This window comes from Nannospalax galili, unplaced genomic scaffold (genome assembly GCF_000622305.1).
Source record: "Nannospalax galili isolate Female #2095 unplaced genomic scaffold, S.galili_v1.0 scaffold318, whole genome shotgun sequence".
Lineage (NCBI taxonomy): Eukaryota > Metazoa > Chordata > Mammalia > Rodentia > Spalacidae > Nannospalax > Nannospalax galili.
In genome coordinates, this window is record NW_008341889.1 from 4612707 (window position 1) to 4631622 (window position 18916).

Here is an 18916-nt window from a genome sequence, read left to right on the forward strand (position 1 = left end):
CATGAGTGTGAGTGCACCTGTGTTGTGCAATGCCTGCGTAGGTCAGAAGAGGGCTTTGGATTCCCCTGGAACTGGAGTTAAGGACGGTTTGTAGCTGCCATGTGGGTGCTGGGAATCGAACCCGGGTCCCCTGCAAGAGCAGTCAGTGTTCTTAACTGCTGAGCCATCTCTCCAGCCCTCCTGTCTTTTTATTTATTTTTTTGGTCTTTTTGAGACAGTGTCTTTCTTTAGCCCCAGCTGGCCTGGAACTCACTATGTAGACCAGGCTGGTCTTTGAACGCAGAGATCTGTCTGCCTCTGCCTCCTGAGTGCTGGGATTAAAGATGTGCCATCACTAGGTCTAGCCTTGTTCTGTCTTTTTAAAGGAAAACTATATGTGAGAATTATGCAGGTAATATGTATATACCACAGGCATTTTCTTCTTAAAATACCACACAAACCAGCAACTATAATGCTTTTTTATTTTTAACAAAAAGGATGTAAGGAGGGTGAGAAAAACAGGAGTGTAGGACAGGATGTGAAATGTGGGGTGTCTTTGGACACCATCCCTGTGCCTGCCCCCCAAGTTATTAATAATTTAAACGACACCATTTACAGTACCAGAACACCATTAAAATAATTGTTTTTTTTTATCTGGGTCAAAAAATACAGTGATTATGAATGTGCCGTGACCAGTTATGGAATTTTAGAGGAAACATAACTACGGCCAACAGTCCAACAGCGTGCACAGTGCTTTTTTAATGCACTTGAGCATAATTACATTTCTGTCAGGGTCTACACCCCCAAGAAAAGGCAAGCTAAGCGATTCATTTCTACATTCCAAACTCTGGAATCACAGAGCCCAGTTTTAAAAGAAAAGTCACAGTGGATAAGAGATGCATATAAAAAATACAAGGTGTTCCTTTCATCAGAGGAGTTGTGGGACTACATTCATTTCTTTTACAAAATGCTATTTAAAAAAAGGACAGAGGATCCAGTTCGTGTTCTGCTACAGACTTAGTGGAGCAGTATATTGCGTGTTTTGGTGGTCAGTCTTCAGGCTTCCTTTCTTTTCCTCTATAGCCCTGGGTCCTTGAGCAAGAAACATGTGAGTCCTGAATATAAACACAATGCATATTCGCATCACTTCTCTGGAAGTCTGCAGACTTCAGAGCCCACAGACCACATATTCTACCAGCAGTGACCACAGCTCTTTCTTCAACTTTATACATTTACTCTTGTATAACAGTGCATGGCACAAATGTACAAGAAAAATACTGGTTTTTGTCTATACAGTTTCTATAATAATTATGGAGTAAAATAAGTTAACTTTTCTAAGGAGAAGTGCTGACGGGCAGCATATGTCTTTATTTTACATTTTAAAGTCTCTGCAGGCATCTACTTTGGTTAGTTATCAACAATCATAACATAAGCACTGACCAGAGAACTGAGCAGCATTCCAATAACGTTAACAGATATATTATTTCTTTTTGAAATACCGGGAAAACCCAGTTTTAAAATATTATTAAAATGTTCTAACATTTACACACTATGAAGAGTTAGGTCTAATAAAATAAAATTTCTTCAAAAATAATCTTGCAGTGCTCTTTTAGCATGCTCTGAGAAGTTATCACCAGACATCCATACCTTGAAAATAGGACTATCACATACCCATACATCCCAGCTCACACACACACACAATTCTTTATACAAACCCAAAACAAAAACGCCCCAATCCCTTAGCCTGTAAATGGGGGAGGGGGAGAAAAAAACAACCCCTCCCCCAAACCCAATGTTTTTTTGCAAATAAGTCTGTGTTTATCAGTTCAGACTATCAGTTCATTTAAATGATTAATGATCCATTGTAGATTATGTAGATGATGGCTACAAATCCAAGTGGGATTGCAGGTCTTCAGCTAAAATGAACCAGCCTGGGTTCCAGCCTCATTTTACCTGCTCTGCGATATTTTAGAAGAGACCATTATTGCAAACATCTTGGAATTCTTTTCTTTCTACAGAGTAATGTATTTGTATGCATCACTTTTAGCCCTTTTTCTTTTTCACATAGGTTAATTAAAAAAAAAAATCCTCTTCATATAATTACTGTTGGAGGTATAGGCAGCTGTCAAAGAATTAGATATTTTTCTTCAGGTCTTTGTTTTTGATAGTTTGAAATTAGACTGTAATTGTAGATGCTGCCCCAAAAGCTATCAGTGAATCACAAGGGTTCGTAAAAGGTGCTTGGTTAGCATTCTTAATCATCTTCAGCTTCTTCTCTCTCTCTAGAATGTCTGAAGTTTCTCAGAATCCAGTGCTCACCATATTTCCAATTGGCTGGGCCTGTGCTAGAAGCTGGTATGATTGTATCATGCGAAGTGACTCTCTGATCTCCAGGTTAAGTTCCATCAGCTTGTAGTTGGCTTCTGACATGTCCAGGTTAGAGCCTATGACCGCAAAGCTGCCTGTCTGGCCCAGTGTCTGGTGATGGAAGTAGATGTGCAACAGCGTCTGCACCAGGTCATCTTCACAGCTGCCGAAGATGTCACTGGGCCATAGGGTTCTGGAAATACATAATGTTTCTTAGAGTTCTGAGGTACACATAACAAGATTAACTAGACTAACTACATTTATGTAATAATTCCTATCATCAAAACTGCCTGGTGAGTAACTGATATCTTTTTTACTATTTGAACAAATATATCACTCAAAATACCACGTGCAGGTGGAAGTAAAAAAATTTAACAGTTATCATTTCAGTGAGGTGGAAATAAAGAAAAACATGGCACTGAAACATCTGATTGAAAACCAAAACGTAAATTTCCAGCCTCATTATATGCAGGTGTTGCCACATCTCTCCCCATTTTACCTGAATGCTCTGACTTGTGCTACGGCTGATACAAACTCCTTGTTTTTCAAAGTTTCAATTAGAGAATGAATGGCAGTTTCTATTGTGGTTTGTGCAGCTTTGGAAATATCAATTTCTTCATTTTCTGAAGCAGCCTCAGCTTCCTTAAGGATGCTTTCCAGTTGGGCAAGCTCCTCTGACATGTTGATGACCTACAACAAACACAGCTGTAAGGGTCTATGCCTATGTTCAGTAATGAAAGGAACATTTAGTTATTTGTTAAAAGGATATACCCGATACGGGAGCATTTTTCTCAAAGTTTAAGTTCTGTCAGCAGAAATCTATAATAGTCACCAAAGTTTTTTTAAAAATTGAGGCAGGGTCTCTCCACTCTATAGCCCACACTAGCCTAAACTTGAGATCCTCCTGCCTTAAACTTCTGAATGCTGGTATTTCAGGCATGTGCCACGACACCAGGTTTAAATATTCTTGATAAATCAACAAATGTTTATACTGGTCAATACATGAAATTACACATATATTTTGGAAGCCCATAAAAATTTCTTTTGGATAGTGAAGAAACGCCTATTTTTGAAGATTATTTCCCCAGGATACTCTATATAAGCATGCATATATGTATATATATTTTATCATTTAAAAATTGAGTCATTTTCCCAATGATAATTTCAAGTTCCATCATGTAAGGAGGGGAAAAGATTGTAGACAACAGATTACACCACATTTATTGTTGTGTGCACAGAACTATAGAAACATAGATAAGATGTTAGGGATTCCATAGTACGATTGTATATAAGTACTTCTGGTTATAGACAATTTTTATGCTACCAAAACATCTGGATATCAGTTGTCTTATTTATTAAAATACCCTGACATGACACATCAGTTTGAAAAATATGTAATTGCTCAACTGAAAAAATACAGCTCAATGCCAGTGGCTTGACTTGAGGCATTCTAACAGGGAATGAATATATATTTCCATCTTCCAGAACCAGTTACTGATGCCCACTGCTATTTACCTCTGCTTCATTTTTTATTGTGTTTACTTGGTTGATGAGTTTGCAGTAGGCCTGGAACAGCAGCAGCAGCTGAAAATGCAGTTTGTATAATCTTCGGCAGAGCTCCAGCTCCTAGAAACAAATAGTACGTTAAATTTAGGTGTTATTTTTCACATTTGACTAGACAGCATAATTCCAGTAAAATATTATAATTATGTTAAAATTGTCTTGTCATTTGTGTTTCTGCAGTAAGCAAGTTAATATGGTGTGAGGCTGATGAAAGGCAGGTGAAAGATGCTTTGGGGGCTGGCATTAAAATAAGAACAAGGCTCGCTGCTGGTTGTATCATTCCTTTTTAGTATGAAGCACATTTTCACACTGGACAAACAGAATGTCAAAAGGAAATATAAGATGCTTTAAAGAGGATTCAATATAAATTTAAAATTTAAATTGATAACAGAAAGAATTCAGAAAATGCACAGGCTTTTGTTCCCACCGAGGTTGGCACTGCATCCATCAACCAGTGTGCGATAAAGCAGCGTGCAACCGGGTAACCTCCTACCACAGTGCAGAGTCTTTTAAAGAAATGAACTCTTTCCTAGACAAAACCACTCAGTGACCCCATTCAAGTGAGACTGTGAAACTGACATGTGTAAGCTGAATTTTAAAACATAAAATATGGAGACATGTTAGTTGTAGGTGCAGAAAGCGCACCTGCTAGTTTTACATACATGTTGTCAAGTCTCACTGTCTCATTTCATTGAACCAATATGTCATGAATGAGGGCTATACAAAGTTGAAGCACACGCTACTTTTAAAGTAGTCAATGACAAAACATTGCTAGGTCACAAAAGGACAAATGGCAGATGAAAACCAGTTTGTCACAAGGATAAGGAGTCTATAAATCAAGACAGGCCACTTACTGCTAGAATTTCCATTTGCTAAGCAAGAAGGTGATCGGGTCACAAAAAAAATACAAAGAAAGAGAAAGACCAAGAATTAGTGTAAGAAATCATTGTAACTAGGGTTACAAGATGTCCCAGGCAAACTGAAGACCATATATTTATACCCCAAAGAAAATTTTATGACTTTTTCCCCCCAAATGCTACTTTCTAAACAGTGCAATAAGCAAATTTTACCATTATTTTTCTGGAAAGAATTGGCTTATTATCAATCACACATGGGAAATACCCAGCAGAAGGTTCTCTCTGCTGTGGCTCATTCTAGACTTCCTACCCTTCGATGTTTAATTAGATCCCTGGTTGCCTGACTTGGTGCTGGGCCACAGGGTAGAATACTGAGAGTGAGCGTGCATTTTACGCTATACTCCAAATGTCATTTAGGTCAGAAATTTTACCTAAGTAGGTTTGAATCAAAGGACATAATGTATGCAGAACACAGTGAAGAGTCTAAATTTACGAACTGTCTTTAGTACCTAGGATGGCTGTCTCAGAATGACTGCAGTGAAAACAACTGTAGCCATGTAAATGTAGCTTCTAGAAGTCACTTTGAAACCTTTTCTAAACTGTTTCCTCTCAAGGGATGCTTATACCACATTTATTTCTGTCAATTTAGAAAGGATTTGCTAAGCAAAGGTGAACTTTATCTTCACACCGCTTACCATAAATTGTGTGAACAGCTGCCTCTCAGTAACATTAGAGCCTGGAATTCAAAGTCAAGCCGACTGGCAGGCGGTTTTGTGTCTAAGGCTGATTTGGAGTTTTGAGTACTTTTTCTCATTCCTGTTAGCACAAGCAGAACTGACTACAAGTACACCTCCAAAGTCTCTACTGTGACATGCACCAGAAAAGGAGTCACAACGTTCAGGGTCACTGTAGTTATCACAAATGATGAAAATTCTATAGCTATGAATTACCAACATTAGTCTAAATGCACTCAAAGTGCATTTTTTGAGGATATATTTAATCAATTTTTGGTTTTTTTTTTTTTTTTTTTGGTCTTTTTGATACAGGGTCTCCCTGTAGCCCCAGCTGGCCTGGCACTCACTATGCAGACCAGGCTGGCCTTGAACTCACAGAGCCACCTGCCTCTGCCTCCCAAGTGCTGGGGACTACAGGTGTGCGCCACCACGCCTGGCGTTAATAATAAATCTTAAATGTATAGTTTCTGCTTTTCACTAAGTGGAAAGCCTCAAGCTATGTTGACTGATTACAGAGTCTTGGGACAGAATTTTTTTAAGGTAGAAGGAATATAAGAAACTACTTAGCAGAGCTGGGTGTGGTGGCACACGTCTGTAGTCCCAGCACTCAGGAGGCAGAGGCAGGTGGATCTGTGAGTTCGAGGCCAGCCTAGTCTACACGGTGAATTCCAGGCCAGCTGGGGCTACAGGGAGATCCTGTTTCAAAAAACCAAAAACCAATTAAGAAACTACTTAGCATATCCACCTAATTTATACAGGAGACACTATATTTGCTCAAGTGATGAACCTAGACATCAGCAAAAAATGTCCTTTGGGTTTAATTCTAGTCTAGAATTAATTTCTTATCTTGCCTTAATCTCTTTATGCATGATTTGAGTACTCCTTTAAAACAGTACAGGGTTGACCGGGTATGGTGGTGCATGACTTTAATCCCAGCACTTGGGAGGCAGAAGCAGGCGGATCTCTGTGGGTTCAAGGCCAGGCTGGTCTACATAGTTCCAGGACAGCTGGGGCTACAGGGAGACGCCATCTCAAAAACACCAAAAAACTAAAAACAGTACAAGGGTTTGGAATTACCTTGGTTCTAATATTTTCTCACTGTTAGGTAAATTAACTCTCTGAGTCTCAGTTCCCTCATCTTCATAATGGGAACAATTAAGAGACCCTGTCAACCAAGCTGTAGGAGACTATATGAGTATGAAATGCATAATGGCTTGAAGACGAAGTTAATTTATGATTTTCTCAAGATTTAAACAATTACAGCTTTGTAGAGACTGGAGGTCTATTGCTATACCTTATAACTGAAGTTGAAAAGCCTGCGGATTCTGTTAGGTGTGGAGACTGTTTAGTTGATGAGGCCTTTCCCTAGAATGAAGCTGCTACCACTGGAATAACTTGGGCCTTAATATCCTCAGGATGGTGTATGATGGATGAGCACCTTTCCCTAAGAAAATGCAGTGCTGCTGTTTTCTATGATTTTTTAAAAAATATTTTATGTGTATGAGTGTATTGCCTGCATGTAGGTAAGTGCACCCGTGTCATGCAATGCCTGCAGAAGACAGAAGAGGCCGTCAGATCCCCTGGAACTGGAGTTATGGACAGTTTTTAGTTGCCATGTGGGTGCTGGGATTTGAACCTGGGTCTTCTGCAAGAACAACCAGTGTTCTTAACTACTGAGCTATCTCTCCAGCCCCTGTTTTCTATGACTTTATACTAACATATCCAGAATTTCACATTTAGAAAGACTAATACCAATGTATATCACATTACTTTTCGGTTTGCTTTCCTGACCAGACAATATATCCATAAAATACTAATCAGAATACTAATGCAGAGCTATTTTTCTCCTGGAGGCAGATGCAACTAAATGCCAACATGCATTGTCTAGATGCCCATCAGTCTTATCTACTGAATGTTATTAAGCTTCAGTCACAAGCTGGTTGCTCATTTTTATTGAAGTGAAATTTTCATTAGTAAGCCACCAATATTTCACTGAACCTAACTTTCACAAGATTCTTCTGATAACCAAAATGAGGTTTATAAACATTATATCTAGGAATAGTAAGCAAGAACAATTGTACACACACACTGTTTTATAATACCCAACATAGAAATCGGTCAGAAACAAGAACAAGAGACTTACTTGTGCATTGGTGTTTATCCTATACACATCGTCTTTGGCACCGAATGTTCTCTTACAATTGCCTAACCACTAAAGAAAGAATGATAAATTTCAATACAGTAACTGCATAATATACACTGAAACTAGCAATTGAACAGCTTGTCTATATAAAACAAACAACAAACTTGCTAGGACTGGCTGTAGACAGACTTTCATCTCTACCCGATGCTAATCATTTTTATTGAACAAACGAAAGTGGGATCTATAGCCTGTGAGTTTACTGATGAAAACATAATAAATGTGCTTCCTAGGACCTTGTGGCACCCCATCTTATAAGATCTTTCGCTTTGCAGATTTTATTGGAAATCTTGTCTCTACCTGACCTTTGTCAAATGTGAAATGAGAAAATGAAAGATTTGCTTTCCCTCTGGTCAACTCAATAGAGGCAACTTAACAGAGAATGAACCAGGCCTGTCTGCTAATCAGAAGTATAATTCTCAAAAGACTCATGTCAATTTTAATTAGTGAAACAAACCCAAGATCCATCTAAATCCTGTTTTTATTTATTTTCTTTCTTTTTGGATGGTAATAAATGACAAACATGCTATCTCCGAGGATTACTAGATGGAGAAGCCAAATGTGAGTTTTCTTTATCCAGAGGCTATTCTTAAAGTCAATATTAAAGGACAATATTTGGTTAAGTAAAAATAAAATAGCATCATGGATTTGTAGAACAAAGCAGCCACAAAATTTCCAGAGTAAAAGCTGAGACCCTTCACCTGAAGTGCCTAGGTTTACACAGTTTGATGCTCTCAGTTCTTGTTTTGGTGATATTATTAAAATAATCAAACCAGTAAGAAATCACTCAGACTTTTGCCTTTGAGGAAAAACTGTTAGCTACATTAAGTAGCTACTCTGAAAATATTTTAGTATTAGACATTTAAAATTCCCAACAGTAACTTAATGCTCCACATGCACAGAATTAAAATTAGACATCTCAGTTTCAAAAACAATCTCTTTGACCTTCTGTCCCTTTTATCCCAGTCACTGTCCCTTGGGCTATTTGCTTGACAGCATCTCCGAGAAAAACATGTTAAGCCTTTCTGGTAAGATATGGCTGGTGGCAATCACTGTCAGAAGCTATCAGTAGATTTCTTTATATCAGCCAAATTCAGTTGACATCTACCATGGAATTTATGGTTTAATCTCTAGTCACACAAAATGTTAAAATGTGTACACACTTAATTACCATCACTACTGGCCCAGTTTGTTCAAGTACACTAATAAAATGGAAGAGTCATTTTGGTTATTTACTAACTATTCTAAAAGATTAAAAATTTTTTGATTTTTGTGTAGGAATATTTTGCCTGCATGTATGTAAGTACACCTGTGTCATGTAAAGCCCACAGAAGCCAGAAGAGGGTGTTGGAGCCTTTGAAACTGGAGTTATGGATCCCTGTTAGCCATCAAGTGGCTGTTGGGAAGCGAACCCAGTCCTCTGGAAGAGCAGATAGTGCTCTTAACTGCTGAACCATCTCTCCAGCCCTCTAAAAATTTTAAAATATTGTAACTTATTCTGCATTTTCGGGAGCATGAGTCAATGTAATTTCTGATTTTTAAATCTAGTAATACTATCCAATGGCTGCACACTAGCAGTATGCACAAGACACAGCAGAGGCCTGTGCAGAAAACCCCAGTTCCCACCTAACTGCTCTTTTCCTGTTTTCTTGGCTCAAATGAAAGATAAAAGTCACCTGCTGAGGGAGGTTGTTTCTAAATATCTGAGCAGCTTATATCTGAGCAATCTTCCAAGGACAATGACAGATGCTAAAACTATCACCTAGGACTTAGAAAAAGTGTCCCTTGCTTGCTGTAGGTCTGTCCCTTTATACCTCTGGGCATAGAGGCTGGACAAACAGTGGTAGTTCTAAGTTTATGCCCTGAGGTTTCTGTAGGCTGGGACAATGAGGTTATCAATGATAGTGAGGTATTGAGGGCTGAGCTGCTGGAGGAAAGGGAGCTAGGATGTTGTTAGTCACCATGTGGATGCTGGAAACTGAACCCAGGTCCTTTGTTTAAAAGCCAATGCTTTTAGCTGCTGAGTCATCTCTCTAGCCCCTTATCACACTATCTTAAAAGAACATTCCCAGTACTCATTCAATATGAATTTAAAATTTTTTTTAATTTATATTTTTTATGTATGAGTGTTTTGCTTGCATGTATGTAAGAGCACCACCTGCATGCAATGCAATTGCCAAATGAAAATATATGAGACTTATTTACTGTTTTGGTGTTAGACCAGAATTAGAGAACTCTTTACTAGAGGGTAAAACGTGTAATGTAGTCCATGTTTGTTTTCCCCTCTGCTTTCACACACACAGCCATTGCGAAAAGATCACAGTTTTATCCGAGTGAGCAGATATTCTGCACCACAATTTTGTAATGCATTTCCAAATACTGCTTCTATTTCCCCACCTGTAGCATTGGCAATAGCTACAGTCTCCACATAGAAGCTGTCTACAAGGCTAGTTTCCCATTGTACTCTTAGGCTCTTTTTTGAAGCCAAAGACAGGAATGCACTGGACAGAGACAGAGAAGAACGCGCCCAGGACCCATCAGTCTCAGCATAATTCAAGGCTAGTGAAGGAGTTGCTTTTCTTTCTAGACCATTCTATGACCGGGTCAACATTTCTGGTGTCAAAAGCAAATGGTGTGTGTATGTTGTGACAGGAGACTGACCTGCTCTGCTGCTTCTCTTTTGGCACTGTAGGTATCCAGGTGTTCTTGCAGCTCCAAAACACTGAACTTGAGTGTTTCCAGCAAACCACATGTCATCAGCTGTTAAAGCAAACACATTGATCTTGGTCTGGTGACAGTCATGAGAATGACAAGTGTAGGGTCATGCAGTATCTCTTGGTTATTGGACACGCCTTATTCTGTTCCCTAGGGGTTGACTTTTCAGTAGAACATGTAGGAGCACAGTGGGATTGTCTTAAAGAGCTTCACGTCAGAACAGCAGATACCTCAGAGGCACCATCCTCAAAGCTCTTTCTAAACATGCAACTGTGTGATCTATAAATCCTTGCAACACAGGGCTCTGGCTATTTCATGAAGAGAGGTCTAGCTCTCCTACCAATTTTTATTTAAGAACAGGAACGAGTACAGATTTCTAGCATATAACACATTACCTTCCTCATCCTGAATATTCTTTTTCTCTCTCTCTCTCTCCAAAGAACAGAGCAGTGAAGATCAGGCACCACATTTCATACACTGGAATGGCTTTGCTTTATTTTTTTGAAACAGGATCTTACTATGTAACCCTGGCTGGCATGGAACTCTCAGAGATCTGCCTGCCTTCTAAGTACTGGTATTAAAGACATGTGCTGCCATGTCCAGCTGGAATGGCATTTGGCTAGATACAGAGATCAGGGGGAAAATAAGAACCCTGACACTTCAGAATTCAGATTTCCTTTGACAAAAGGCTGGTAAATGAATGTCATCATTCCATTTTAGTATTTTTGCTTCTTTTTTTGAGGCAGCACCTTGCTATATACAGGAGCCTTGTTTGGAACTCATTAGATAGCCCAGGCTGGCCTCAATTAAAAAAATATTTTTTATGTTATGTATGAGTGATTTGCCTTCTTGTTAAGTGTGGCATGTGTGTAATGCCCACAGAGGCCAGAAGAGGGTGTCAGTTCCCCTGAAATTGGACAATTGTTAGCCACCACATGAGTGCTGGGACTGAGTCTGGGTCCTCTGGAAGAACATCCAGTGCTCTTACCCACTGAGTCATCTCTCCAGTCCCCGGTCTCTAACTCTTCGTCCTCCTGCCTCCACCTCCTGAGTGCTGTGTTTACAGAAGTGCACGACCATACCTGGCCCATTTCGTCTTCATAAACAGCCCACACTAGAGCACTTACTGTTTCAGCATCCACAAAGACGGTGGGGCATTCTGAACACATCATCATCACTTCTAATGAACTTTTAAACTTGGTACCAATGCGCTTCAGGTTTTCACCAAGAAAGCCAACTGCCTCGTTAGTTATTTCTCCAAACTTCCTTTGAATTGACTATGGGGAAAAGCATAAGAAAAGCTTGGAATGTAACAAAAAAGGTCTTTTTCCACTTTAAAGAAGTGTGATTCACAATTGAAATTATTGTAGTGATACTCAGAATCTAATATTGGACCTATCTATATTACTTTAGGCAACATGTTAATGTCTAAAAGTGATTCAAGACTTAATAAAATACTAATACCACAAAAAATGTCCCCATCCCAGAGACAGAGGAAGTAGGCCGCATATGCATGGAAGCAAATCCCTCACATATTGAAGTAATTAGCTCTTTTAAAGTCAAAGAGTATCTTCTCAGAATCCAAGAATATTTGTTCACAGTAAAGATAAGACAGTGGCCGATCCATAATTAGTACTTGATGAGTTAGAGCTGTGTAATTATCATACAAGAGTTCTGGGCTGTTTTGAGAGTTATGCCAATTGGTGTCTGCACTAAATTCGGCATCATTATGGTAATCTCCAAGGAGGAGGGGACCCCAGGTTCCCTAGGGAAGGGTCAACTAGGTTGAGTAGGAACTAGCTCACAGGTACCCACATTTGTGTGGTGCTGCTAGGTGGCATTAGGACAGAGAGGAAAAAAGGGAAAGACTAGCCTAGGATTCAGGCACTGAGAAGCTCGTACTATCACTGGAAAGGAAAGAATACCAATGGAAAACCAAGTACAACAGAGTAAGTGCAGAAGTAAGTTACGTGGAAACCCCATTAGTGAGCACTAAAGACTCTCTAGGAGGGAAACTGGAGGGTGGGATGCATGGGAAACTTCAGTGAGAAGTGTTAGATATCTAAGTTTTCTAAGGTAAGCACGTTAGCTTAGGTGAGGGATGCAGGGTAGATGGTGGATGCCAAGAGGCATCACTGTACCTTAAGCCTCCCTCCCCACACAATGTTCAAAACTGTATCCACATGCCATGGTGGTGGTATGAGGAGAGTACTTAATGGAAAGTACCTAACATAGTGCTTAGCACAGACCAGGCTCTCAATAGATAATGCTTGTTATCACTATTATTTTGTGGTTAAAAGCAACCTTAATTACTCAGTTCTCCACATCGATGAAAACATCACTTGGCACTTATAAACTTCACGAACCTCCCTACAACAAGCTGCTTGAGCAGGGACAATGCCTTGATATCTTTGGTCCCATGACAGTACCTGACATATACAGAAAACTGGTCAGATTTTGTGCTGAAGTTTTACTCCAATTTTACTGTAGGTTTTCGTATCTGTATTAGTAACTGAGTAACAGATCAGCAGCACTACAATGGCATGCTCTAAATTTAGGAAATATTCCTAGTATAAAACGATGTTTGTTAAGGAAAACCAGTAGGAACATTAAAACTGGAGACCCCAATTTGAGTAGAGAAGCCCTCTCACAGGTTATTATAATGCGAGTTCAGAAGCCTTAACCAACACTGACCTGAAAGAGCCTTGAAAACACATGAAAAGTAAATACTGCACACGATCCATCTGTATCAGAAAGCATCTGATTGACATGGCAGCGCCAGGCTTCTTCCTCATCATCATAGGCCACTGGCTGAAAAGCCGCTATTATGGCAGACAGAAAGGGTGACGGGAGAGGCGATGTCTGTGTCTCTGGAAAACCATCCTGTTCCTCTTCATCTTGACTGTTGACACAGATATCACAGTAATTATCACACTATCTTTAAAAAATATTTTTAAAAATTTTACGTTTTCCTTGAATGTATGTAAGTGTACCACATGCATGCAATACCTGTGGAGACCAGAAGAGGGTATTGAATCCCCTGGAACTGGAGTTATGGACAGTTGTTAGCCACCATGTAGGTGCAAGGAACTGAACCCAGGTCTTCTGCAAGAGCAGCCAGTGCTCTTAACTATTCATTCATTTCTCAGGCCCTTATCATCCTCACTTAAAAGACTCATTCCTAGTATTCTGTCATTCAGTATGAACTGTTTTTATATTTATTTTTATGTGTGTGAGTATTTTATCTGCATATATGTAAGTGCACCACATGTGAGCAATGCCTGTGAAGGTCAGAAGAAGGCATCGGATCCCCTGGAACTGGAGTTACTGATGGTTGTGAGCTGCCACATGGATGCTGGGAACTGAACCTAGGTCTTCTGCAAGAGCAACCAGTGCTCTTAACTGCCATCTCTCTAGCTCCACTATGAACTATTTTTATTCACAGAAACATTGAATTAGAAAACAACCTAAACTCCAGTAGAGCATGAGGAAAAAAATTCCTGTTCTTCCTACTCAGCTTCTTGAGAATGAGACCTTTAATTTCAAGTGACTACTTTAAAAGAACCTGTCCTACACTATTTTACCACTACATTAACATCAGTTACATCTATGAAAAATATGGACTAGGGTGCTTTTATATCATGGTCTATTTTGAATTCTTTTTGAAAATGTGAAAGAGTGTTTTGTCTACACATATATAGATGGGTGCACTGGAGTCATGCATTGCCCATGGAGGTCAGAAGAGGTGTTGAATCCCCTGGAACTGGAGTTACGGATGGTCGCTAGTTGCCATGTGGGTGCTTGGAACAGAACCTGGGTCTTCTGCAAGAGCAGCCAGTGCTCTTAACTGCTGAGCCATCTCTCCAGCCTCTGAGCCCCTTTTAAAATATAATTTTATTTATTTAAAAAAGCTTTATTATTGTGTGTATGTGCATGCACACAAGCATGCATGTTCATATATATTCCACAGCACATGTGGGTGGAGGTCAGGGGACAACATGCAGGAGTTGCTTCTCTCCTTCTACCATGAGGGTCCTGGGGATTGAACATGGGTCATCAGCCTTAGTAACAAGTACCTTTACCCATTAAGACACTTCACCAGCTCTGGACCCTTTTTTTGAAGATGCTCTCTCATTGACGATAACATCTGTAAAGTTTTGACTGTATACTTCGGTATGAAGCATTGTGCTAGGTGGTTTGTATGGCTCATTTTATTCAGATTTCACAACAGCCCTATGAAAGTTAGATTCTGTTACAACCTTCATTTGGCAAATGAGGAAACAAAAAGTTAAATGAGGTCAAATATCGTGCTTGGGCTAATGGGAAGGAAATGCCAGAGGCAGAAATGATCCCTGGACCACAGGTTCAAAGCCTGCAGTGAAATCATACCCTGCCAGCTCAAGTCATTTAACAGCACATATATGTGCCTAGCAGTAAAGAGGACAGGAGACTGGACTCCAAGGAAACAGAAAAGCTGGTGGTTTCATTTCAGAAATTTATAATTACAACAGTGAGACTATCAGTTTATAAAAAAATGGAGCCACAAAGAAAGAAAAGGTGTGTTTGGGTCAGATGTTCTATAACGAGGTCGGAAAGATGAAAGTGTTTTTGAGTCAGACAGTCTGTAAAGAAATGTGTTAATTTGGGTCTTAACATTGTATCATTCACATAACAAGATAGCATTTCACATAAGAGAGAGATACCCATGCCGGGTGTGGTGGCGCACACCTTTGATCCCAGCACTGGGAGGTAGAGGCAGGCGGATCTCTATGAGTTCAAGGCCAGCCTGGTCTACAAAGTGAGTTCCAGGACAGCTGGGGCTATAGGGAGACCCTGTCTCAAAAAGACCCCCCCCCAAAAAAGAGAGAGAGATCCAAATTAGGTTTGACAACGTCAAAATACACATCTCAAGTAAAAACTCTATATTCAAATCAGTATCAGAAAGGGCGTCCCAAGATTATTAATATTTGAATATATACTTTCAAATACAGGCAAGCATTCTACACATATTGAGAATTTAAAAAAAAAAAAGCTCTCCAATGTTGTGTATGTTGTAACTCTATTACCACATTAAGTATAAAGGTCTGATCTTTTGTAAAACTCTGAAATCCTTGATTATTAAGTATTAGTTTTAAACAGAAGTTATTATCAAGGAGTTTTAACTTGTATAACGGGGAAGTAGATATTCTGATAGAATGCATAATGTTAGATACCTTTATCAAGGAACATTATTGTAAATCACAAAAATAGTTATAAAATCTAAACAACAGACATTAGACTGTGTCATAATTCTGATCATAGAATTGTTTGATATACAAGTCTCATAACAGCCAACAAAATTTCCTTTAAGAACTCTGTAATAATTATTCTGTTTAAATTCATGAGTGCGAGAAAAGTCTTATTTGAGAATTCTTCATACATTCTGATGATAAATTCTGAATGTACAGAGCATAAACATTTGAAGGGAACAATCTATTGCCCTTCACAGAAATGATCACTTGGCTTCCTACAGCAACAAAACTGATAGATAATTTTGGGGGTATATTTTAGATTTGTTTTGGTATCCCAGAAACTCATTCTACTACTGATTTTAACAGTTGGCCATTTGGCACTCTGCCAAAGTAGGCAGGTGGTATGATTATAAATGTCACAAGTGTTGTTAAGGATGGATTGTTTTTATCTTAGGTGGATGCCAACAGGGGGAAAAAAAAATCATAGTATCTTTTTTTTTTTTTCCCTTTGATTGATTGATTTATTTTTATGGGGCTTTTGGCTACTCTATCATTACCCCCCTCTGAAGAGGTAACCATAAAATCTTTTAAGGATTAGATACAAGTCCCCAAATACTTTCGACATTTTTGGCCTTTGGAACAGAGTATGTTGCTAAGAGGCCCAAGGACATTTTGACTTTTAGCCAAGAAACTGGCTACTTTTCTTTGGGGGTCTTTTTACCCTAACTGCCTAGCCAACTCCTACCTCCTAGTCTTATCAGACCATCTTCTGAAGAGGTTACCCAAATTGTCATAGGTAATTGTGTTGCAGATTGTTCTGGCTTCTTCCATGCTGAACAGGAGCACAGGGTGAGGCAATTGGAGTATTCCTTCAGTGGGTCCATCTAAAAGACTCTCAAATTGTACAAGTCTAATCTCTAATGGGAAAAGAAAGTCCTTGAATCATGAATAGGAGATGTGAAGGAGAAGTAAAGGCAAGAGTAATTAGCATTACAAGTTCTAGACGGAACTAGAAAAAAGTCAGAACAGGGCAATTTTCAAATGTTCATATGAGAGTCCATTGGAATTTCTTGACAAGGGCTTCCAATAGCATCCCTCTATTGGGTTCCTCCTTAATCGATGTTTAACAGCCATACTTTGAGGCCTATACTAATGTGGTCAGAGGGACTTAATGGACAGTTTTTGCCCCTTGCCCTCCAAGGTCTACTAAGTTCCAGGGGACTATGGAACATCTCTCGAAATGTCCTGTAACTGTGGTGAGTCACCTGTCCTCTTGTTCAGGGAGGCCATGGAGATCCCACAAGATGGACTTGAACCAGTGTCTAGTCTACAAAGAGGAGGGTCAACTCAGAGTAAACATCTCATTCATGCTCCTAAGTGAAGCCAGACATGGTCGAGCAGGACCTTTGACTCATCTTCACATAGATGGAACTGGTAAAAGAAAGGAGCCAGGAGCTCCTCCCAAACCCATAGTATTTTATCTTTAAAAATGAAGAGAGTGATCCACAAATTAAATACAAAGAAACCAAAATGTATAAACTGGAACCGGAGCATGTTTGGGAAGGAAGGAGAGGGTGAGTGTCACCTCACTACTGTGTGTGGCTGTGCTCACCTGGACAATGCAGAGAGATCGGCTTCCTCCTCTTCACAGCGTTCATCCAGCTCTTTCAAAGCCAAAGTGACGTCTTCTTCGCAGACTGACTCTGGGTAGCTTTCGGGGGCCAAAGGTTCCGGCATGTCAGTTTCTTCTAAATCAAGAATTCCTTGACACACAAGAGAGTCCTGTTCTTGAGTAATGTAGGACGCTTCATCCTCAAAGGCTGTAACATGCTCCTCCTTTAATACTGAGCTTGCATCCTGTGAAGCAATCATGATTTTAGTGGACTTCAACAACACTAAAGAGGAATTTTTTATTTTATTTTATTTATTTATTTTTTGGTCTTTCTGAGACAGGGTCTCCTTGTAACCCCAGCTAGCCTGGAACTCACAGAGATCTCGCTGCCTCTGCCTCCCAAGTGCTGGGATTAAAGGTGTGTGCCTGGCTAAAGAAGGAATTTTATCAAGACAATAAAGGATTACTGCCACATATCAAAGTCTTCATTGATATAAAGTATAATTTTCAGTTTTTGAATTGTGAATATATACATTTATCTTCTTAATTCATTCTACCCCCCCCCCCATTTTCTTTTTGATGGTACTGAAGATGGAAACCTCAGAGATAGAGGCAAGCAGTCTATTACTGAGTTAAATCCCCAGCCCTAAAATTTTTTAAATGGCTCAAGAATAAATCCACTTGTTCTCTGGGGCTGGGCTGCCCCCAAGTCAGAATCAGGCACAGACAGTCAGAAAGATGTTCAACCCAAGGTGGCTGAAGAGGTGGCTCAGCTGTTAAGAGCACTAGCTGCTCTTGCAGAAGACCTGGGTTCAATTCCTAGAACCCACATGGTAGCTAACAACTGTCCGTGACTTTAGTTCCAGGGGAATCCAACACTGTCTTCTGACCTCTGAGGGCAGACAAGGGTAAACTTACATACATGCAGGCAGGCTGTACACTCATACACATTAAAAAAAAAAAAGATGTTCAACCCAGGGGGCTGGAGAGATGGCTCAGCGATTAAGAACACTAGGTATTCGAATCCCAGCACCCACATGGCAGCTAACAACTGTCCATAACTCCAGTTCCAGGGGATCTGACAGCCTCTTCTGTCCTCCATGGGCATTGCATGACACAGGTGCACTTACCTACATGCAGGCAATACACGCATACACATAAAATAAGAATAATAAAGATGTTCAACCCAAATATCTGTGGTCGCATTCCTGGTATCTGTGGATTCCAAGTCATTACCACAGTGAAGGTTTCTCTAATGAAAGGAAGAACTGCATGCCTTGTAGACATCAGAGAGTAATTTCTTTTTGTCACAGAGAACCAACAAAGTTCTTGTTATGACATACTTCCTTTATCTTCCCAATATTAGCATAATTTAAAGGAAAAATTCAAGTAAATACTTATGAGTAGATTTACTCCTTTAAATATACTCATAAATATTTATTAAAATTATATATTTTCAGAAATTGCTTTAAGACTAGTTATGATTGTCCTATTTTGGTGGTTTCCTGCTTTTCTTTACTAGCGGGCAATTTTGGAACATCTGACTCTGTATCAGACAAGCAGGGAAAAGCAAACTAGGGCAGTACAGCTGACAGATGCGATACTGTGCCCTTCTCTTGCAGATGCTATTCTTTTGGTGATAGTTTTACTACCGAGCT

General features: G+C 39.6%; 1 protein-coding gene across 4 annotated transcripts in view; it reads right to left on the reverse strand.

Moving 5' to 3' along the window:
• Positions 1–442: 442 nt before the first annotated feature.
• Fryl (FRY like transcription coactivator) overlaps positions 443–18916 on the reverse strand; it is a 269494-nt gene continuing 251020 nt past the window's right edge. For 2 of the 4 annotated variants that reach the window (XM_029565713.1, XM_029565711.1), the window contains 9 exons: positions 17259–17503; positions 13110–13317; positions 11543–11692; positions 10362–10460; positions 7644–7712; positions 4764–4781; positions 3862–3972; positions 2846–3036; positions 443–2539 (listed from right to left, as the gene is read on the reverse strand). In XM_029565713.1, coding sequence (XP_029421573.1) covers positions 2281–2539; positions 2846–3036; positions 3862–3972; positions 4764–4781; positions 7644–7712; positions 10362–10460; positions 11543–11692; positions 13110–13317; positions 17259–17503 — 1350 coding nt within the window. In that variant the 3' untranslated portion in view covers positions 443–2280. The remainder of the gene's footprint in view (positions 2540–2845; positions 3037–3861; positions 3973–4763; positions 4782–7643; positions 7713–10361; positions 10461–11542; positions 11693–13109; positions 13318–17258; positions 17504–18916) is intronic. The other 2 variants (XM_029565712.1, XM_029565714.1) reach the window with 2 other exon arrangements.